Source organism: Lissotriton helveticus, chromosome 1_1 (assembly GCF_964261635.1).
Source record: "Lissotriton helveticus chromosome 1_1, aLisHel1.1, whole genome shotgun sequence".
NCBI classification, from domain to species: Eukaryota; Metazoa; Chordata; class Amphibia; order Caudata; family Salamandridae; genus Lissotriton; species Lissotriton helveticus.
Window position 1 is genome coordinate 1,171,768,771 of NC_136057.1, and position 17,327 is coordinate 1,171,786,097.

At 42.6% G+C, this 17,327-nt stretch overlaps 1 protein-coding gene across 2 annotated transcripts in view; it reads right to left on the minus strand.

Moving 5' to 3' along the window:
• Positions 1-1,769: 1,769 nt before the first annotated feature.
• GRM8 (glutamate metabotropic receptor 8) overlaps positions 1,770-17,327 on the minus strand; it is a 1,898,542-nt gene continuing 1,882,984 nt past the window's right edge. For both annotated transcript variants that reach the window (XM_078679089.1, XM_078679093.1), the window contains exon 9: positions 1,770-2,556. In XM_078679089.1, the coding sequence (XP_078535215.1) occupies positions 2,507-2,556 (50 nt within the window). In that variant the 3' untranslated portion in view covers positions 1,770-2,506. The remainder of the gene's footprint in view (positions 2,557-17,327) is intronic.

The window sequence follows — 17,327 nt, forward strand, 5'->3', positions numbered from 1 at the left end:
GGCGTGTAGGCTTATCTGCAGGAGACGGACGCCGTGGGCGATGTGCCAAATGCGCCGTCCCCTCCCTCCCGCGGTCTATGGGGTGGATTTTCATCCCTGGTGAAGTGCCTTTTTTATTTTTAGTCTCTAAATTTTAGAGGCTGGAGGTGTGTGCGTCCTACCTTCGGGTGGTGAAGCCCGCCTCTGTGTTTTTGTGCACTTCACAGATCTTTTAACTTTCAAGCCCTCTGGTAGGGTGGGCCTTAGAGTGCCCATACCGCCGAGGTTTAACACCATAGGTCCTGACGAATGCCAGGTTAATGATACCACACCGGCTGAAACATGTCCATGTCGACCATTCACATATTCACTTAATGCTAGAGGGAGTAAGACCATCCAATTAGTTGGCTCTACTCACCTACACATTTTTTAACCTTGCCCTTGATGGTCTTTGATTAAAATTAAATTTTTGACACATACAAGGCAATTTTAATCTCACCACTTGACACTATTCACGTAATTTTCCACATAGCCCTCCCATCACGAAAACCAGCTCCGCAGTAACTCTGGCGTCGAAGCACACCGGGGTGACATTCGGTCACACCCGGTGGGGCCCGATGATGAAGCAAGTCACCGACCAGGTCGGTGAGTGAGGGCTTTCCTAACAAACCTATTGGGCTTTGTTGTTTCCTTGTGCTCTGTGCCCTTTTTCCACCTGAACCAGAACAGGAACACTCTTTTGTTGTTGTTACATATTATAATTTGGGGACTAAGAGTGTTCACGACTCTCCCTCTCTCTCTTATTGTTTGTAAATATTAACAATAATAGACAGGGTTTTCTGGTGAACAAATAACGCCTCTTTTAGATAGACATTTAAAGGAGAAATGTTTGTATTTCTCCAAACAATTTCGACTTTGTATGTGTGTTTCACTGTACAGAACATATCCAAAGTGAGAAAAGTTTAAAAGTTTGTATTGGCATGGTATTTTGTACTGCAAGGGTATATTTCCAGTACAAAACCTATGCTAGACATGACATCAACAACTTTGCGCTATCATGCACCATGTGTGTTTGGTTCTAGGGAGCCTGATTGTATGACAGCGCTAGGTCGAGAGCAGGACAGCATAATATCTTAGTAGATATGGTGGTGCCCTATTCTCTCACTCTCATGCAACACAGTGCAACAACAAAGGTTGCTGTGCTGCATTGCATGACTTTTTAGGTCGTCTACTACTAAATCTGGTTCCCCTTCTGACAATTGAACATTGGCAAATGAATCCTAGTATGGTCTGAAAGAGTACTTGGAAAATGGAGATGAGCATTGAACTGTCTGTCTATGTTTCTGTGTTTGTGCATATGCTATGCATTGTGAAGCATAAAGTAACAACACCGTTCAACTTGTGATTCTTCACTTACCTATTTAGACACAACCTGATTTAACGATTACACACAACTTATCCTTTGTCCAACATTGAACACAAAGTTTAAAAATCATCATTACAAGAAAGACAAATAAGAAATCAATCCGGGAAAGCACAACATTAGATAAAAAAAAAAAATAGACTTCTCACTCAATTTAGATTTTTTTTTGCCAACTCCCTATATAATGTAAATAGGTAAGAACAATTGTGTCAAAGGGATGTTTCTCCAAAAATATTATACCATGCATGAATAAATCCCACCAGAAATGGTAATTCTTTAGAATACTTTATACAAATAATACAATCTTCTTAAAAAATAAGACACATTTACACTGCATTCCTTGATAAAAAGATTGTTCTTTGCGTATTCAGTAGATGCTTGCTGCAATATCTGCAATCAGCCAACATTTTGTAATGCTTCTGTGCTTAAAATACTCTCAAAACTACAACGAAACAAGTCTCAACATTTGCAAAACATTCCTTTATTAATAGAAATAAATTTTTGTATAAAAATCTGCATGCGTCAATCATTGCATTTATTGTAGCACAACCGAGGGCATCGTCAATCCAGTCAGCCATTACAAGGAACAAACTCATCATTTTAATACAAGTAGAACAAGATGGGTCAGGAATGGAAGTTCTCACAATCACATAAAAGTACTTAATTACAAGAAAACATCTGACATGGTTTATTTTAACAGTATTTTTAAACAGCTAACTTTTAAAGTTTTCCTTCAGTAATTTCCTTCCACATGTGAACAACTGGTTCCTTATTTTGTGCATTGTCATACCTCCTTATAGTCCAAAAATGCTTTCCTGTCCCTTAACAGCTCAAACATTGTCCACAATTCACAACCCTTTTTTTCTGTGAGTAGCTGTTTGTACTTCTGACTTAAGTGTGAATTGTTCACTGAATCCTTGATCTAATGTTTTCTAAAATTGTGCATGGTCCAATAGTTTGTCTCCTTTGAAAATCGTTGCAAAGTTTGAAACTTTCGGTTAGTTTTTGAAGTTTATACCCAAAGACACCGCATTTTTTGGTCTTCTTCTTTCTTGGTATGCTCATCTGTGAAGGTGGTTTGGGGAGAGGATCCTCTCTCCCAGTTCAGGTTGAATGATTGCTGTAACTGATGTACGTTGTCTTCGTAGAAGAAGCTGCCCAAAAAAAATATAGAAGGTTAATGTTTAGTGCTCAACAAAATAACCAATTATTTTTCCCGAAAATCAAACAAAAATGTTTTATGCAAAAGCCAGTTTGAACAAGCATAGCAGAGCATGCAGTGGTTGCATCAAAACATTCTCCAGTTTATCGATTCAAGATGCATGTTAGAATTATGTTTTTATGTGTCCAGATCTCAATCAACGCAGACTTACGTAAATGTTTTTGTAGTAACATTTACTACAGGGGGGTGGGGAACCAAAAAAAGTAGCCAGAAACTTAAAAGTACTTACTGCTAAATGGGAGTGGTTTATGGGAATTTAGGGGTTTAGAAAGGGATAAAGAGGGGTTAGGGAGCAACATGCTATTTCAAACAAACTGTCACAAAAGAGTAAGATTGCTCCTATTCACAAACAACACTTCTAAAGTTACCACATTTCTAAATGACACAAAATAGTAGTAAATGTACTAAAGCTCAGTCTTTGAGTAAGTTTAGCACCACAGATGGCTATACACAGGTACTGCAGTGAACTCCCATAGAAAACAATGGTAACAGAAACTTAATATAAGCCTGTGTGAATTAATTCAGTGCCAAAGCTGTTAAGAACAATACTTAGGGCAAAAAGTGAATGATCTCTGTAAATGATTCAGGAATCAGAAATCAGAATAATTACAAGAAACTTGACCAGCCTGTAGCTAATCATTTCAACCTTGTCAACCATTTGGTATCAGATTTAAAAAAAGATTTTTGTGGAAAATGGCAGAACTACTGAGCTGTACCCTTTGAAACCATTGCATCCAGATTTACTGAACATCACTGAGAAAACCAACTGATTAATGCATATCTCAAGAGATCTCAGGACTACATTGATTCCACATTCCACATGAAACCTTCACTTGTGATGCTTTTCGGAAAAAAAATCTAGCAGTGTCAGCTGTGCAGCCACTGAGCAAACAATCTTGTATTACTTGAGAAAGGCAGAAGCTGAAATGTTGTGGTGGATATATATTTTGTTCTTTGGCAAGACTTACATCTAGTTTCAGAAGTGGATTTACATATGAATAATTCTGCATGTGTAAATTCCTCTTTGTGAATAAGACCCATAGATGACACAGATTATGGGTCTCTTGCAAATCCTGAAAATTTGCTCAAGTGAAACAATTAACATTTTGCACTGTTTACTTGGTCTACATGCCATTGTACATAATATTGTAAAAGAAAACTGGCATCATCACAAACTATGCAATTCGGAAATACGGGTGCAAGATTGCAGAGTTGCAATATATTGATCGCACATTTTATATAATTTCTTTATAATGTTTTAGTAGTCTAGAGAGGAGCTCTCAGCAAAATCTGGAATGCTTTCCAGTGCTTGTGCTTTTAAATAATATCATGCTTTGGCAAGCACTTGCTCTGTGGTTGTCAAGATGCATTTTTAAAACCTGATTTGAAGTCACACAGCCCTGCTTTTTACAGGCAGCCCTGAGGACAGAAGGGATGACAAGGGTGTCAGTCATTGGAACCTAATCTGGCTTTGCAATTTAACATGCAATAGGTTTGTCAGTACGGTGATATTGATTAAATAGTATTGACCGAGCTTTCATGAGTCTCCAGAAGTTTACTTTTCTCCATCTCCAGTTATTAAATTGTACTGCACAAATTGTATGCACATGTTTTCAAATGGTGGCTTCTGTACATTTCAGGGGCACTTTTAATGTGTGAGTTTTCATTGCGCTGTTTATACGCCAATTGCATACTAGTTCTGGACATGACCGGGGTCATAATGATCCCGTATGATTCCATATTAAAATAATAAAAATGAGTGAGCAGAAAACATTCTGCATGTAGCTCCAAGTAAACAGTGTTACTGAAAAAGAGTAGATTTTTTTTATGAGCGCAATATAAGTAGCAATACAATACAGTTGCCATGATGGTCAAGGCAATATGTTTGGTGGTTGAACTTAAAATAAAGACAGGGGTAGCTCGTCCCATCTCCCCTTCCTAGTTCCCGCTAACAGATCCCCTCTATCTTCCAAAAGCCATCTTTTTTATTTATATCATTTCACATCACTGCACATACCAAAGATTCCCTTTGTGTTGCTGTGCACTCCATCCTCAGCCTTCTTTATTGTTCTTACCCCCCAGGCCTTCCTGATAGTCACTGTGCTTTGTTCACCTCAGCCTGTGGAAGTGTCACTGGTGGGCCTCATCTTCAGCTTTTTCCTTCTGCTGAAAAGGGAATTCCAAGTCTTCGTTGCAGTGTAAGCCAAGGAACTGCCCGCTATTCTTGCTGCCGGAAACGGGGGAGCAAAGCCAGACATTGGGCATCTGAGAGCAGCAGTCTCCGTGGAACATAGAGCTAAAACATTTCCTGAGACAAAGCAGACCAGATCCGTAAAGGGCTGCATGAACCAGGGTAAGGGCTTTAAATTTAACTCTTTGGGCCACGGGGAGCCAGTGAGGGTTGTGCAGGTGTTGCTTTATGCTGGATCTTCCAGGAATATTAAGAAGAGCCCTGGCTGCAGCGTTTTGTACTACCTGCAGTTTCTTCAGCTCATACCCTGGCATGCCAATGTACAAGGCATTCGCATAGTCAATGCGTGAGAGAATCAGGGACAGGGTAACCATTTCCTTGGCTGCCCTGGGTAGGAGGGGTAAAAGCTTCCCGAGTGATTTCAATGTACCAAAGCACTGCCCTGCTAGTTTCTTAATTGGAGTGGAGAACTGGAGATCTTCGTTAAACCAGAACCCCAGGTTTTTGACTGATTGACCCGCAGAGTTTGGTAGAGGAGAGTCTGCCAGCCAGAGTGATTCCCTAAACTGAGGAGGGAAAGTCCCATACAGAAGGATTTCCGACTTTTCCTCATTACACTTGAGCTGAGCAGAATGAAGCCATTTAAAGACGACTGTAACACAGGCTTTGGCACAAGCCGGGGATATGTCATTTTTTTCCAAAGTGAAGAGGAGCTGCGTATCATCCGCAAAAGCAATGATATTAGCTCCAAGCTCCTCCGCCAAGTAGATCAGAGGAGTGACATATATGTTAAAAAGGAGAGGGCTCAGGGTAGAACCCTGAGGCACTCCAGTAGTTACCCTTTTGGGGGGCAATGAGGACGGGGTCAGCCATACTTGCTGCGATCTATCTTCAAGGAATGATTTAAACCAATTCCAGGCTAGTCCAGAGACACCAATGTCCGAGTGACGGGCCAGTAGCTGAGAGTGTGGCACCGTATCAAAGGCGGGAGAGATGTCTCATAAAATCAGCGCCGCTCTGCCACTAGCGTCCAAACACTCTCTAATTGCTTCTGAGATTTCAACAAGAGCTGTCTCTGTGCTATAGGTGGCCCTGAACCCTGATTGGGCTGAATGGAGCAAGTCAGATGTTTCAACAAAATTGGAAAGCTGTTTGTTAACAGCTTTATCGCAAACTTTCGTCACGGCCGGAAGAAGGGATATAGGGCGGTAGCTAGCTTGAATGAAAGGGTTCAAAGATGGCTTTTTCAGCAGAGGCAGAGGTTTGGCCTGCTTCCAATCTAGGGGAAACGTGGCGGTCTGAAAAGACACATTAATGAGAGTATTAACCTCTGGATTAACTACCTCAGCAACAGAGGCTAACAGCCTGGCCAAACAAGGGTCAGACGGAGAGCCAGATTTCAATGATTTAAGGATTCTCAGAGAGTCTTCCGGAGCAATGTGTGAGAATGACGTCAGGGAGGGTGATGAGGGTGAACTAGATATAGGAATATTCCAGACGGAATTCCCTACCTGCGCAGTGGTACTAACACCGAAATTCACCTGAATTAACTGAATCTTGTCAATAAAGAAGCTAAAGAGTTTCTCACAACAGGTGTCCGAGGTAGGTAAAGAGATAAGCTCAGCGCTAGGGTCTAAAAAGCTCTGCACGATTGAAAACATTTCTTTGGCATTGTTTTAAGAGAGCGCAACATGCTGAGCATAGTATAGGCTTTTTGCTTGACATATGGAAGCGTAATAAGCTTTCTGAGCCTTCCTTAATGCCGCTTTAACAAGAGGACAGTAAGCCAGTCTCCAAAAGTATGTCTGGACTGGGAAAGGGCGGGATATTCATCGCACTCAATACATTCTGACTACAGAGATCAAAATGTATCGGCTACATACTAAGCACATCATTACAATTACTGCCCTTAAAATAGGGCATAAATGCAGTTTGTGGTGCTTACTGCTTCAAACTCTACTTGTCCCATTTTTTACTGGGCGTTTTCTCCCCTATACATTGGAGCTGGGAAAAGACAATCACAATTTAACTGGTTGACCGCAATATGGGGCTTACATATACTGTCTGATGGGCTGATATGAAATGTGAATGTCCTTTCAAACAAACTCAAGGGCTGAAATGGATTGACCCAAAGCCCCTCTCTCTTTTATATTTTCCATTTAAATGTGCTCTAAAAGATAGCTAAGGCTGTACTTAGGGAAGGCATGGAAAGGGGACAGGGCTATCTCTGTTTAATACCGATTAACATTTAGTGGATAGAATATAAATGAATATATCACAGTGTATATGGTTTAGAACTGTTGATTAAAAATATTGTAATATATTTTAAATAACCTTTAAAGTCAAGGCCTTTACAATAAGTATAATGTACATCATATATATTTACCGTATTTTAATAAAATATTACAGGGTAAAAAGGGTATCAGTGTCTGGAAAAAACGCTGTTGTGTGAATTTGAATATGAAAGCATTTTCATGTGAAGGTGAAAATAATATAGCATGTCAGTGCCAAGGGTGATGATGTTAGGATAACCTATATATTTCCATGCAATCAATGCCAAGGATGAACTACATTTTTACTTAGGGCACCTAGGAGGTAAACAACCTTTACAACGGAACTTTTACATCGGAGAGCCTTTACAAAGCAACCATTACAACGCAAACTATTACAACGCATTGCTCTGGGGGGCGCTCTAGGATAGGGAATAGGTTAATTTACTATCCAATAACCTTCCCTAGTGTCCACGGGGACTGGAGTTGGAATAGTAAATTAAACTATTCACTATCCAGCACCCCAAAGCACTATGCGTTGTAATGGACTGCGGTGTAATACTTGCGTTGTAAAGGCATGCGATGTAAAAACATGCGTTGTAATGTCATACATCCCACCTAGGACAATGTTGTATAATGTAAGCGCTAATGCTTATGGAAAGCATTGCTCATTCAACCCTTATGCTCATCTGGAAAGTGTGAGAAGTGCACACTGTCTGTTTGAATTGTGCTTTGAAAATAAAGTCTCCTAAAACCATTATTTCCCCGACACCCTTTCTTATTACTGCGAAAAATGTGTCACTGACGAATGGTTCCTAGTCAATACAGACTATGGATGAGTGGTGGACAAGTTAGATTGGGTATGGCATATAGGTGTACAACAGATCCAGCCCATGCATAGCCCATCATCAAGATACAATACATTGTACTTTGGCTGCCCGCATATTTCAGCTTCACCCTGTTGCAGAAGGACAAACTGAGAGTTGTGTGTCAGGGGCACCACTAGTACGGACACACCATTACTGGCTTCTGTGGAAATTGTTATTTTGGTGGTTTTGGTTGAGCCTTATTGTTGACAATGTATCTAGTTTGATGAGGCATCTTGATAATATAGAAACCAGAGGAAAAGTCCAAAATAATAGAATGAAATGGTAAAAAGACGACTTGTGAGTGACTTGTGAGTGTGATATATTTATACAGTGCCGTCCATGACTGTTTGTGGTCTGTGCAAGTCTATGCAAGTCTCCTTAAGCTCAGAAAAGGATCTCAGTTACTCAGATTACAACTCAGTCTCAAAAAGGCAGAACTCCAGCGGGGATTGCCAGTGCAACTGGAAAGAGGGATCTGGCTTAACGGTTTGTGCTGGACTGCTGCTTTTTGGGCGGGGAAAGGGTGAACTTTCATGTGGATGTCCTTTTTATAATCGCAGATGCAGGTTAAATAGAACATTGGAAGGAATTGTAACCAGGCAATTTCCCAGTGTGTGAGATAGTTACAGGCAGTGTCCGGTGTTACTGTTTTGGTCCTTCTGCTTACTTATCCCATCATGAATTGAACTCATAGTCATGAATTTTGGTTTAGAGCAGGGTACTGCAACTCCCTTAATTCACCATCATTGCCACCACCACCCCCATCATTATTGAATTCAAAGTGCCACCTCAGTCAGGCAAATGCCTCCTCATCTTCAAAGTAATGTTTGTTTGGTCTGAGGGAGAGACCGATTATGTGAGGCCATAATACATACAGTGCCTTGGGGGTGCAATCAGAGTGTGCATCTATTTTTTGCATCCCTGGGGCACTGAAGTATTACCGAAAGTGCTGCATAGGCTTGTACAGCCATTTCTTTACTAATAGGGGTGGTGCAATACAGTGCAGGTGGTATCTTAAGAGGGCATTTTGCTTGCCTCTGCACCGGTGCCATGTTGTGGACATGGGCACAGAGGCAACGAGGCATTCAGGTTGCACACTAACTGTGAGCCACAAGGTGGTAACCTTTTGAGGGGATAAACTGGGTCCCATGGACCCCCATACATCCCATTGAACATTGGTGCAGTCACTCTATGCATCTACCTACAGCAGTATTTCTGCCCCCCCTCTGTTGAAAGTGCAGGTGAGCACCACCTGCACAGTGAAAAAAGTATTGCCTGCTCAAGTGGCCACTCCATTTTTAATGTGCTGCCCCCAGAGCAGCCGCAAATTCATCTCCACCCTGAGGCAGTACATTATCTCTAATTGGGTGCACTGTCGCTGTTTTCACCCAGCTCACCAATTTAAAGTCACATCACAGCACAAACTGGCGTAATGCGCCCTCTTTGTAATTCAGGCCCAGAAGTAACTATTAGTGGCTGTTGTTCTGGGCATGAACGCCTGTGTGGTGCTTGCCTTCATGATGATGGATTTAATGTTGGTGAACCCAGGGTAGGCTCACTGGAATTACGATACTCGCCATTAATTTCTGTAGAATTATGGATTTATCACTTTTCCAAATATCATCGTGTGAATAATTTACAAATTTAAAAAACAATACTTCTAGCTCAAATAGATCAACAATTAATATAAACGCTGCCAAATGATTTTCCGCGCAGTGGCAGGTCTTTGCTTTGCATTGGCAGGTCACCTTTCAGTTGCTGATTTCTGAATTTAGATATTAAACTTATATTAACAAGGAAAACATTTTCCCAGTCAGTGTTTAGAAGGTAAATCAGTTAAGTAAAAATGCCACAGCATATGCTGAATTAATGTGCATCATTTGCCCTTTCTTGTAACATTATTTAGACAAATCTGCTGCATTATTTTGTCATCCTCTATTAAATAATTCCAGTGGTTCTTATCTGGGGCTAGATTACTGAAGTGAACCATAGCAAAGTATTCAAATTCCAGGGAACTTCTGTGTTAATTAACCTGGCCACAAATGCTTGAACAGCTGTAAGAACCTGGGGTTATTGGTTGAGGGGGATGGTAGCCTCACTCAGATAATACCTATAATCCTTGCGAAGGTGAACCACAAAAGTCACTAAATTAACCTGTGCTTAACCCTCTGGTAGCTTGGCACGAAAGAAGTTAGGCTTAAATTATGGGCACTGTGTAAAGTATCCATAAATGTCTTGGGGAAGGTAGAGTTCAGTAGAGCAAGGCAGCAGGCTGTGTCCAAAGAGGAGTTGTCAATGCCGGGGACCAGCTAGACAAAGTCTTGGTGAAGCCATTGATGATGGTGAAAAAGATTTCTGGGCGGGAAAAGCTGTTTTTCCAGGCAAGGGAGGCCATTGTCATTGATGTTGATAAAGTCATTGTCGAGCCCGTGCAGACTTCTACCTTTGGACTTGGACAGCCTTTTGGAAGTTGAAAACCTCCAGTTGGACAATACTGGCTCTAGCTCAAAAGGGCTCCAGGAGACTGGATACCATTGCCAGGAGGTCCTGCTGATCCTGATTTGTTGTTGTAGAGAAAAAGATAGTGGATAACTGAGAAAGCAGATGAACTGGGGATGCACCGGTGGCGGATTGGATGGCGGTTAGGTCCAGCTTTTCTTTTGGTGCTGGAAGTTTTAAGTTCAAACCTTTAGCAAAATACCAGCAACACCACTACCAAGCATCCAGGGGGGCCCACTTGGGGAGTTAGGAGTCACCCCAGCAGTAGCCAGCAGCAGAGTTTGAAGCCTCAGGAGCTTGCTATGTCTCTGTAGCTCACAGAGGAGGCCAGCCAACTAACCCTTGGAGTGACTACTGGATGTTCTGGTTTCATGGAGATTGTCCAGTTCTCCTTCAAGTAGCAAGGTACTACTTCAATCAGCAGGGTATTCCCCTTGTTGCAGCAGGGCACTCCTCTGGTGGCAAGGAAGTCCTTCAGAAGCTGTCCACAGGTCCAGGAGACTACTGCAGAGTGACTCTGAAGGTCCAGTATTTATACCTAGTGCCAGCCTTTGAAGTGGGGTTATCCCCTACACCACCCCAAAACTGTTTCTGGAAAGTTCTTCCCTTCCTCTGTCTAGGCCTCAAGAAGTCTGCGGTGGCCAAAGGCTGGTGTCAGAGACCTTTGTGTGGGCTGGAGGCAAGCCATTTGAAGTGTAAGTGGGACAAAGAACAGCTCTGCCACCAGCCAACCTGAAAGGATGGCCCATCCTGCCCACACAATGCCCCTTTGTGTCACTGTCTAGGAGGAATACCCCAAACGGTGAGTCACTCAGTGACCCAGAGGACTGGCAGAAGGCTCAAGTGGTTAGGGCAAAAGAAAATGTCAATTTCCTAAAAGTGGTGTTTTCAGGACCATGACTTAAAAGCCGACGTTACCATTAAAGAGGATTTTAAATTACAAATCAGTTAATTCTAAACATAACAGTTTACCAAGTTTTAGGGAGAGAGCTCAAGCTCCTTAGCAATCGTGAGCAGTGGTTAAGTGCACAGAGTAGTAAAGCCAAAAAAAACATCCATAAAAATAGTAGGGGTGAAGGCAAAATGTTTGGAGAAATACCGTGTGCTGGCATTCCTTCTCCTTTTATTAGACAGAATAAATGATGAACAGGTGAGTGCATATGAGGTGTGAGGGGGCGTAATACTAGCAATGGCTGTTTGGACTTAAATATCTCATGACTTTCCCTCATTGAGATGTTAGGTATGTCACAAGTGTCTGTTCTAGATATGTTTCCGGCCTTTTCTACCCAGACCTTAACTTATTTTCACCACTTGGTCTGCAAATAGGTAATAGAGTTGATTGTAGAGGATTTTCCCTTCATGGGCCTGCTGTATTCTACACATATTTATGTCCTTCTGTTTTGAAACAATATTGCAATGCCTTTTCAAAAGAGCATCTTAGAACAAGCTCTGAAGCTTTGGCTACTTAACCTAAACTCAGTGAATGTACTTCTTAGGAAGTCTTCACAAGCTGACACCTTTTATTGATCTTGCCTGGGGAATTCTAGGTAGGGATATCACTTTAGAAATAGAGTAGGATAGTCTAATGTTTTTCATTTTTGAGCCACAGATGGAGTCTGACTTAAATATTGGAGCAGTCCTTGCTTGTGTCTTATTCTTGGAACTTTTCATTCTTTACGTGATCCATCGGATTAAGCTCACGCGTAGATATGGTTTTGTATTAGTTCCTTTGTACTTTTACAACCTCATCTTGAGGTGCTTGTACATTGTTTTTGTCTTTGTAATTAACCCACTAACTTGGAAATCGGAGTCTGTGATCCTCCCGAGACACAGTTATAACAGATTGTTGGATTTTCCTAAAATGAGTTATTTCTCCCCTTTACACTTCTCAGCACCTCCTACTAGATATGTATGTTAAACAGGGTTATCACCTCACTTTCTATCATTACAGGGACTGTCTCAAGTTCCAAACATTATACCCACAAATCATTGATATCAGGTGGGCTAGTTCTGAATAAAATAGAATAGTGTGAAAGTCTCAATAGAAGGCTAGAATACCCAGGATGCATTAGGCTATCACACAAAAGCTCCAGGACTGAAAACAAAGTCTGTAATGACCTGGAGCAGCGTTCTTCAATCTGTGGGGCGTGCCCCCAGGGGGGCGCGACACCATCTCAGGGGGGGAGCGCTCTGCACAGTAAAATCCTACCTTTGTTTATCCTGTACTGTGCTACGATCGAAAGCCCTGCCCCATTTCAAATGGGGATTTTTGATAGGAGAACTCCGGAGCAGCAGCAGCAAATCAGCAGGTAGGAACGTCACCACTGACGTTCCACCAATGATGGGACAGCAGCAGATATTGCAGGAAGTGCTGCGAAATTCGCGTGCATAAAGTTCCTGCATTCCACTGCTTTCTGCCTTTTCCTCTTTGTTTCCTGGGTTTTACCATCGCCTGGCTATGAAGGACTCGGCTGAAATTAAATCTATATCAGATAAGAGGGCTTTTAGGAAGGGAGGTGGGGGGCAGGTTGGATAGGAATTGGCTGAGGCTTTAGCAGTAACGGGGGGAGGGAGGGGGAAATCAATGGGGCACGACGTACTCATTCATTTTTTAATTCCACAAGCGTCCTAGAGCAGACTAATCATCTTCCAGATCATATTATTTAGACTAGCAAAGCTTGGTTCCGATAAAACTACCAAAGTCACAGAAGGAGAAATAACCTTTCAGAACCAGAACCGAGCCTTTGCTCAAACTGCCCCAACAATCTCTTTTCCAATGAACTTGTTCATTCCTAATGCTTTAGCTGCAGTGGGAGGCAAGGAGTCTCCTTTGCTAAAACCGAAAGCTAAGGAACAGACAGTTCACTGTGGACTGTCTGTTCCTTTGTGTTTAGTTTCATAGCAGAGGAGACTCCTTGCCTCCCACTGCAGCAGAATCATTTCAGCCTTAGGAATTTAACCCCCTCCTCTTCCCAGAAAGGAGACCACATTTCTTTTAAAATGACACAGGCAGGCGCACAACGTCCACAGCAGGCTAAAATTGCTTCAAGTTGCCAAAAGAAAATGCCATGTATAGTTTAAAGAGCCTGCAAATTGCTTGTGCTTGTCTTGATACTAAATACAGGTTATAAATAAAGATGTTTGTATTAATTTGTAATATGACTTTTCTGTCTTTGTTCCCATTAATTATCAGTAAAGGATCATTCAGGCAGCCCTAGAACAAAATTAAAAGTGCTTTCTATTTATATTTGCTGTTCAAAGTACGCAAAGATAAGTACTGAAAATACAGCTATAGGTGGCTGTTTATTTATGTACCCTACGCCGCTATCAATAACATGCTGAGTTACCTCAAGTGTCTGGGAATGCACCCTGTGTTCAGACAACTCTCTCCTCATTCTCGCCCTTCACTTTCAAGTTCACCCTGCACTCACAGTGATCATAATGCACTCACTTTGATCTCCATGCACTCCCAGCATTCACCAGCTCGACCTGCACTCACAGCATTCACCAGCTCAACCTGCACTCACAGTGATCACTCTGCACTCACAATGCACTCACAGTTCGCCCTGTACCTCACCCTGCAGTCACAAGAGCACACTACTCAACCTGCACTCATGTGACACTTCACTCACCTGTCCCCCTCACTGCTCAATCTGCAGTGTCACTCAAGCAAGCCCATCACTAACCATACATTCATTCGTCCCACTCTGCATTTACATCCGCACCTCAATTCATATGGTCACTTTACTCACCCTGCAGTCACTCCTCTCACCTCACTCTCACACTGATGCATCGCTCACTGTGCACTCAGATGTGCACTCCTGCCACCCAATCAGCGCAGAGGGATAATGTGCCTGCTACAAAGAACGGGTACCATGAAGCTCAAAGAACTGAGTCTGAGTAAACTATTAGTAGGGTTATAAAAAAATGAAATGTGTGTCAGAAAGGTGCTATAGAGAATGAGGTGCACTGTTGATGAGTGGTAGTGATGGAATTCATGGAGAAGGAGGAAATGGGGGAGGGGTGCCAAAAATACTATTTCACTGTGTGCGACCAGTGCTATGGCAATACCTGCTGAGAGTGTTAGCCCCCCCCCCCGCATATTTCAGGGGGCCCCTTGATAGAGACAGCTCTGTTGTTTTTGTCCTGATTGCCTGTAATAATTCCCAAACAGATTCTTGTGAATACCATTTTTTTCCTATTTCTTTTGAATGTGATTGATGTGGGAGAGTCTTACTATTTACAGAGAAATGTGTTTGTTTCATGCAACAACCATAAAAAAAATGTACATCAATACGGGCCCTCACAAATGAGAAATTGGAGGATTTCACATATATTATTCGCTGTAAAATTTGTGGATGTGGAGCACAGCTTGAGAATGGCAATAGAAAAAATCCATCCACAGATTGACCGTCTCTGTGGCGAAAAATAGGCACACCTGTCACATTAATGTTGGTGATGTTATTATCAATCTAGGTCTTGTGTAAAATAAGGCATCCTCGTAAAAACAATTTGCACACATTTTATCTTGGAAAATTGTTTTTGAGCTTTGTAAAAAGCCTCTGTGATTTAACCACACCCACTCAAAAACCTGCAGTTTACTAGACACTCTTATTGTGCTGAACATTGTTTGTCAGATATATCCCGGGATATGCGTGTGGCGGTCGAATATGTAGTGTGCAAGATTCCAGAAATTTCCGTCACGTGGTGGGGGGTGCCGACATATAAAAAAATTCAGATGGTGGGGCTCAACCTACTAAAGTTTGAAGACCTCTGTCCTTGAGGGAGGTGGTCACCATGTGAAGTGCAGAAGCAGTTCAAGTGAGATCATGTGTAGAGAGCACCCTTGAACTCTCCTTGTCAGCGGTGGGTGTTAGACACTCATATTGCATTTGCCCATACTTGCATGTTGTGTTTGTAAAGAGGTCCATTTTAATGAACATAAATAAAGTGTGCACCAGCTGAAATCTAACGAAAACGAAAAGAACAACTCACCATGTATCAGAAAACATGTGAGAGTTAAATGCACCAACATCACTTTAATTTGCAATGCTGCTGCAAATGAGATTATTTAAATGAGCAAGAACTACCCTGTAGTTAGATCCGTTCTTTTAAAGAGACCTTTGAAGACTCCAATCTGTCTAGCTCTTTAGCTGTATAATAAAAGGTCTCGTCAGCAGGTACTGCGAAGCCATCTTTAAATGGGTTGCAAAACTTGGAACAAACGGCCGTTAAGTGAAGAGCGTCAGGTGCTGCAGACTCCCTTCCTTCGGTATTTCATACCTTGTTCATGAACTGCCGCGCGCAGAACCGATGCCAGGAGCATCTGTTTCATGAATTATGCAGTTCAGTGGTTTAAAGAAGACTAGGCAGAGGATTCATTATTTACGTACAGCTGACGAACCCTTGGTGGGCCTCACCTTTGATGATAGAAAAAACAGCTAAGGGTGTACTTCTTCCTTTTATTTAATAGTTTATCTGGTTTTGGGCGCCAGGAAATATACGAGTGCACCTGTTTTTTCCTACGAGTCTTTCAAGTTCCACGCAGGCTGCATTGCACACCGTACATTAATTTATTTTAGCTCAGTATACCACTGTTATGCTCTTGTTAGATATGCATTGTCGGGATACACAACTCAGAGGCAGATTTTGTATCAACTAGCATGAAATAACGCACATCGAACATATTTCGTAAATATTTTTCACAAGCACCACTGCCTCATATTCACAAAGGTCATACGAGACTATGCAAGACCCATCACCCTTGGAGAGGGCAGCAAGAACGACAGCTCACCAGTAGCGGTGTCAGAAGAGAGGGGAGGGTCATGGGTGAAGACGACGAACAAAACTAAAAGGAGAAAAAAAAAAGAACTTACCTGCAGCCGCCGCATCGCAGACTTTTGATCCTCTCATGGCTCCACTGCAGGTAGAGGCTCCCAGACTCCCCTGCGGCCAATACTAGAATGCAGCTTCAGGATTGGCCTGAGTCCCAAAGATTTGCAATCGCAGGAAGACTGAGAGCCCGTGCTTTGCTGTCTCAAACCGAGTAACACAGTTGTTGGAAAGAGCTTCACACCGCATGATGCTTTGGCTGGACTGAGGCGGCATAGCTAGTGGGAGTGGTGGGGGCGGACTGCTCCAGGCGGCACAAGTTTTGGAGGCGATGGCCGGCCCCCTCCCCCTGCTCTTACCTGTGGCAGTCACAGCAGCAAGAATCAGCAGCAACGTGCCCCCCAACCCAACCCTCCCACTCTTACCTGCGGGCGTCATGGCTGCATAAATTGCCATTACCAATAACACCGTCCCCCGACCCCCGCTCTTCAATCAGGACACCGCGGGCGGCAAATGCCGGGTCCGCCACAGGTGGCCTAAGGCCTAGCTACGCCACTGCTGCCATGCGCACTGATAGAAGTGCATCGTACTCCCAGAGGGTGCCAGTTATCCCCCTGGCCTTGCCCCAAAGATTCTGGGAAACGAAATACAATGATAATAAACCTGGGGGCATATTATCAAGTAAGGGCGTTACATTTTCGCCGCTTTTATCGGCAGGAAACTGCCGATAAAGCGGCGATAATGGGCTTGATAATATGCTCTATGAATTACAATCGAAGCCCATGTTAGATGTGAAGACATCTAACATGGGCTTCGATTGAAATTCATAGAGCATGTTATCAAGCCCATTATCGCCACTTTATCGGCAGTTTCCTGCTGATAAAAGCGGCGATAATGTAACCCCCTTACTTGATAATATGCCCCCTGGTACTATCGTTTTAGTTTTTTTTAGCCTGCTGGCAGCGGAGTCACATGGTTGGTTGGGTGAGCGGTGGCAAAACCATGCCATCCTCTCTATGACCACAAGTGGCACAGCCCTCAG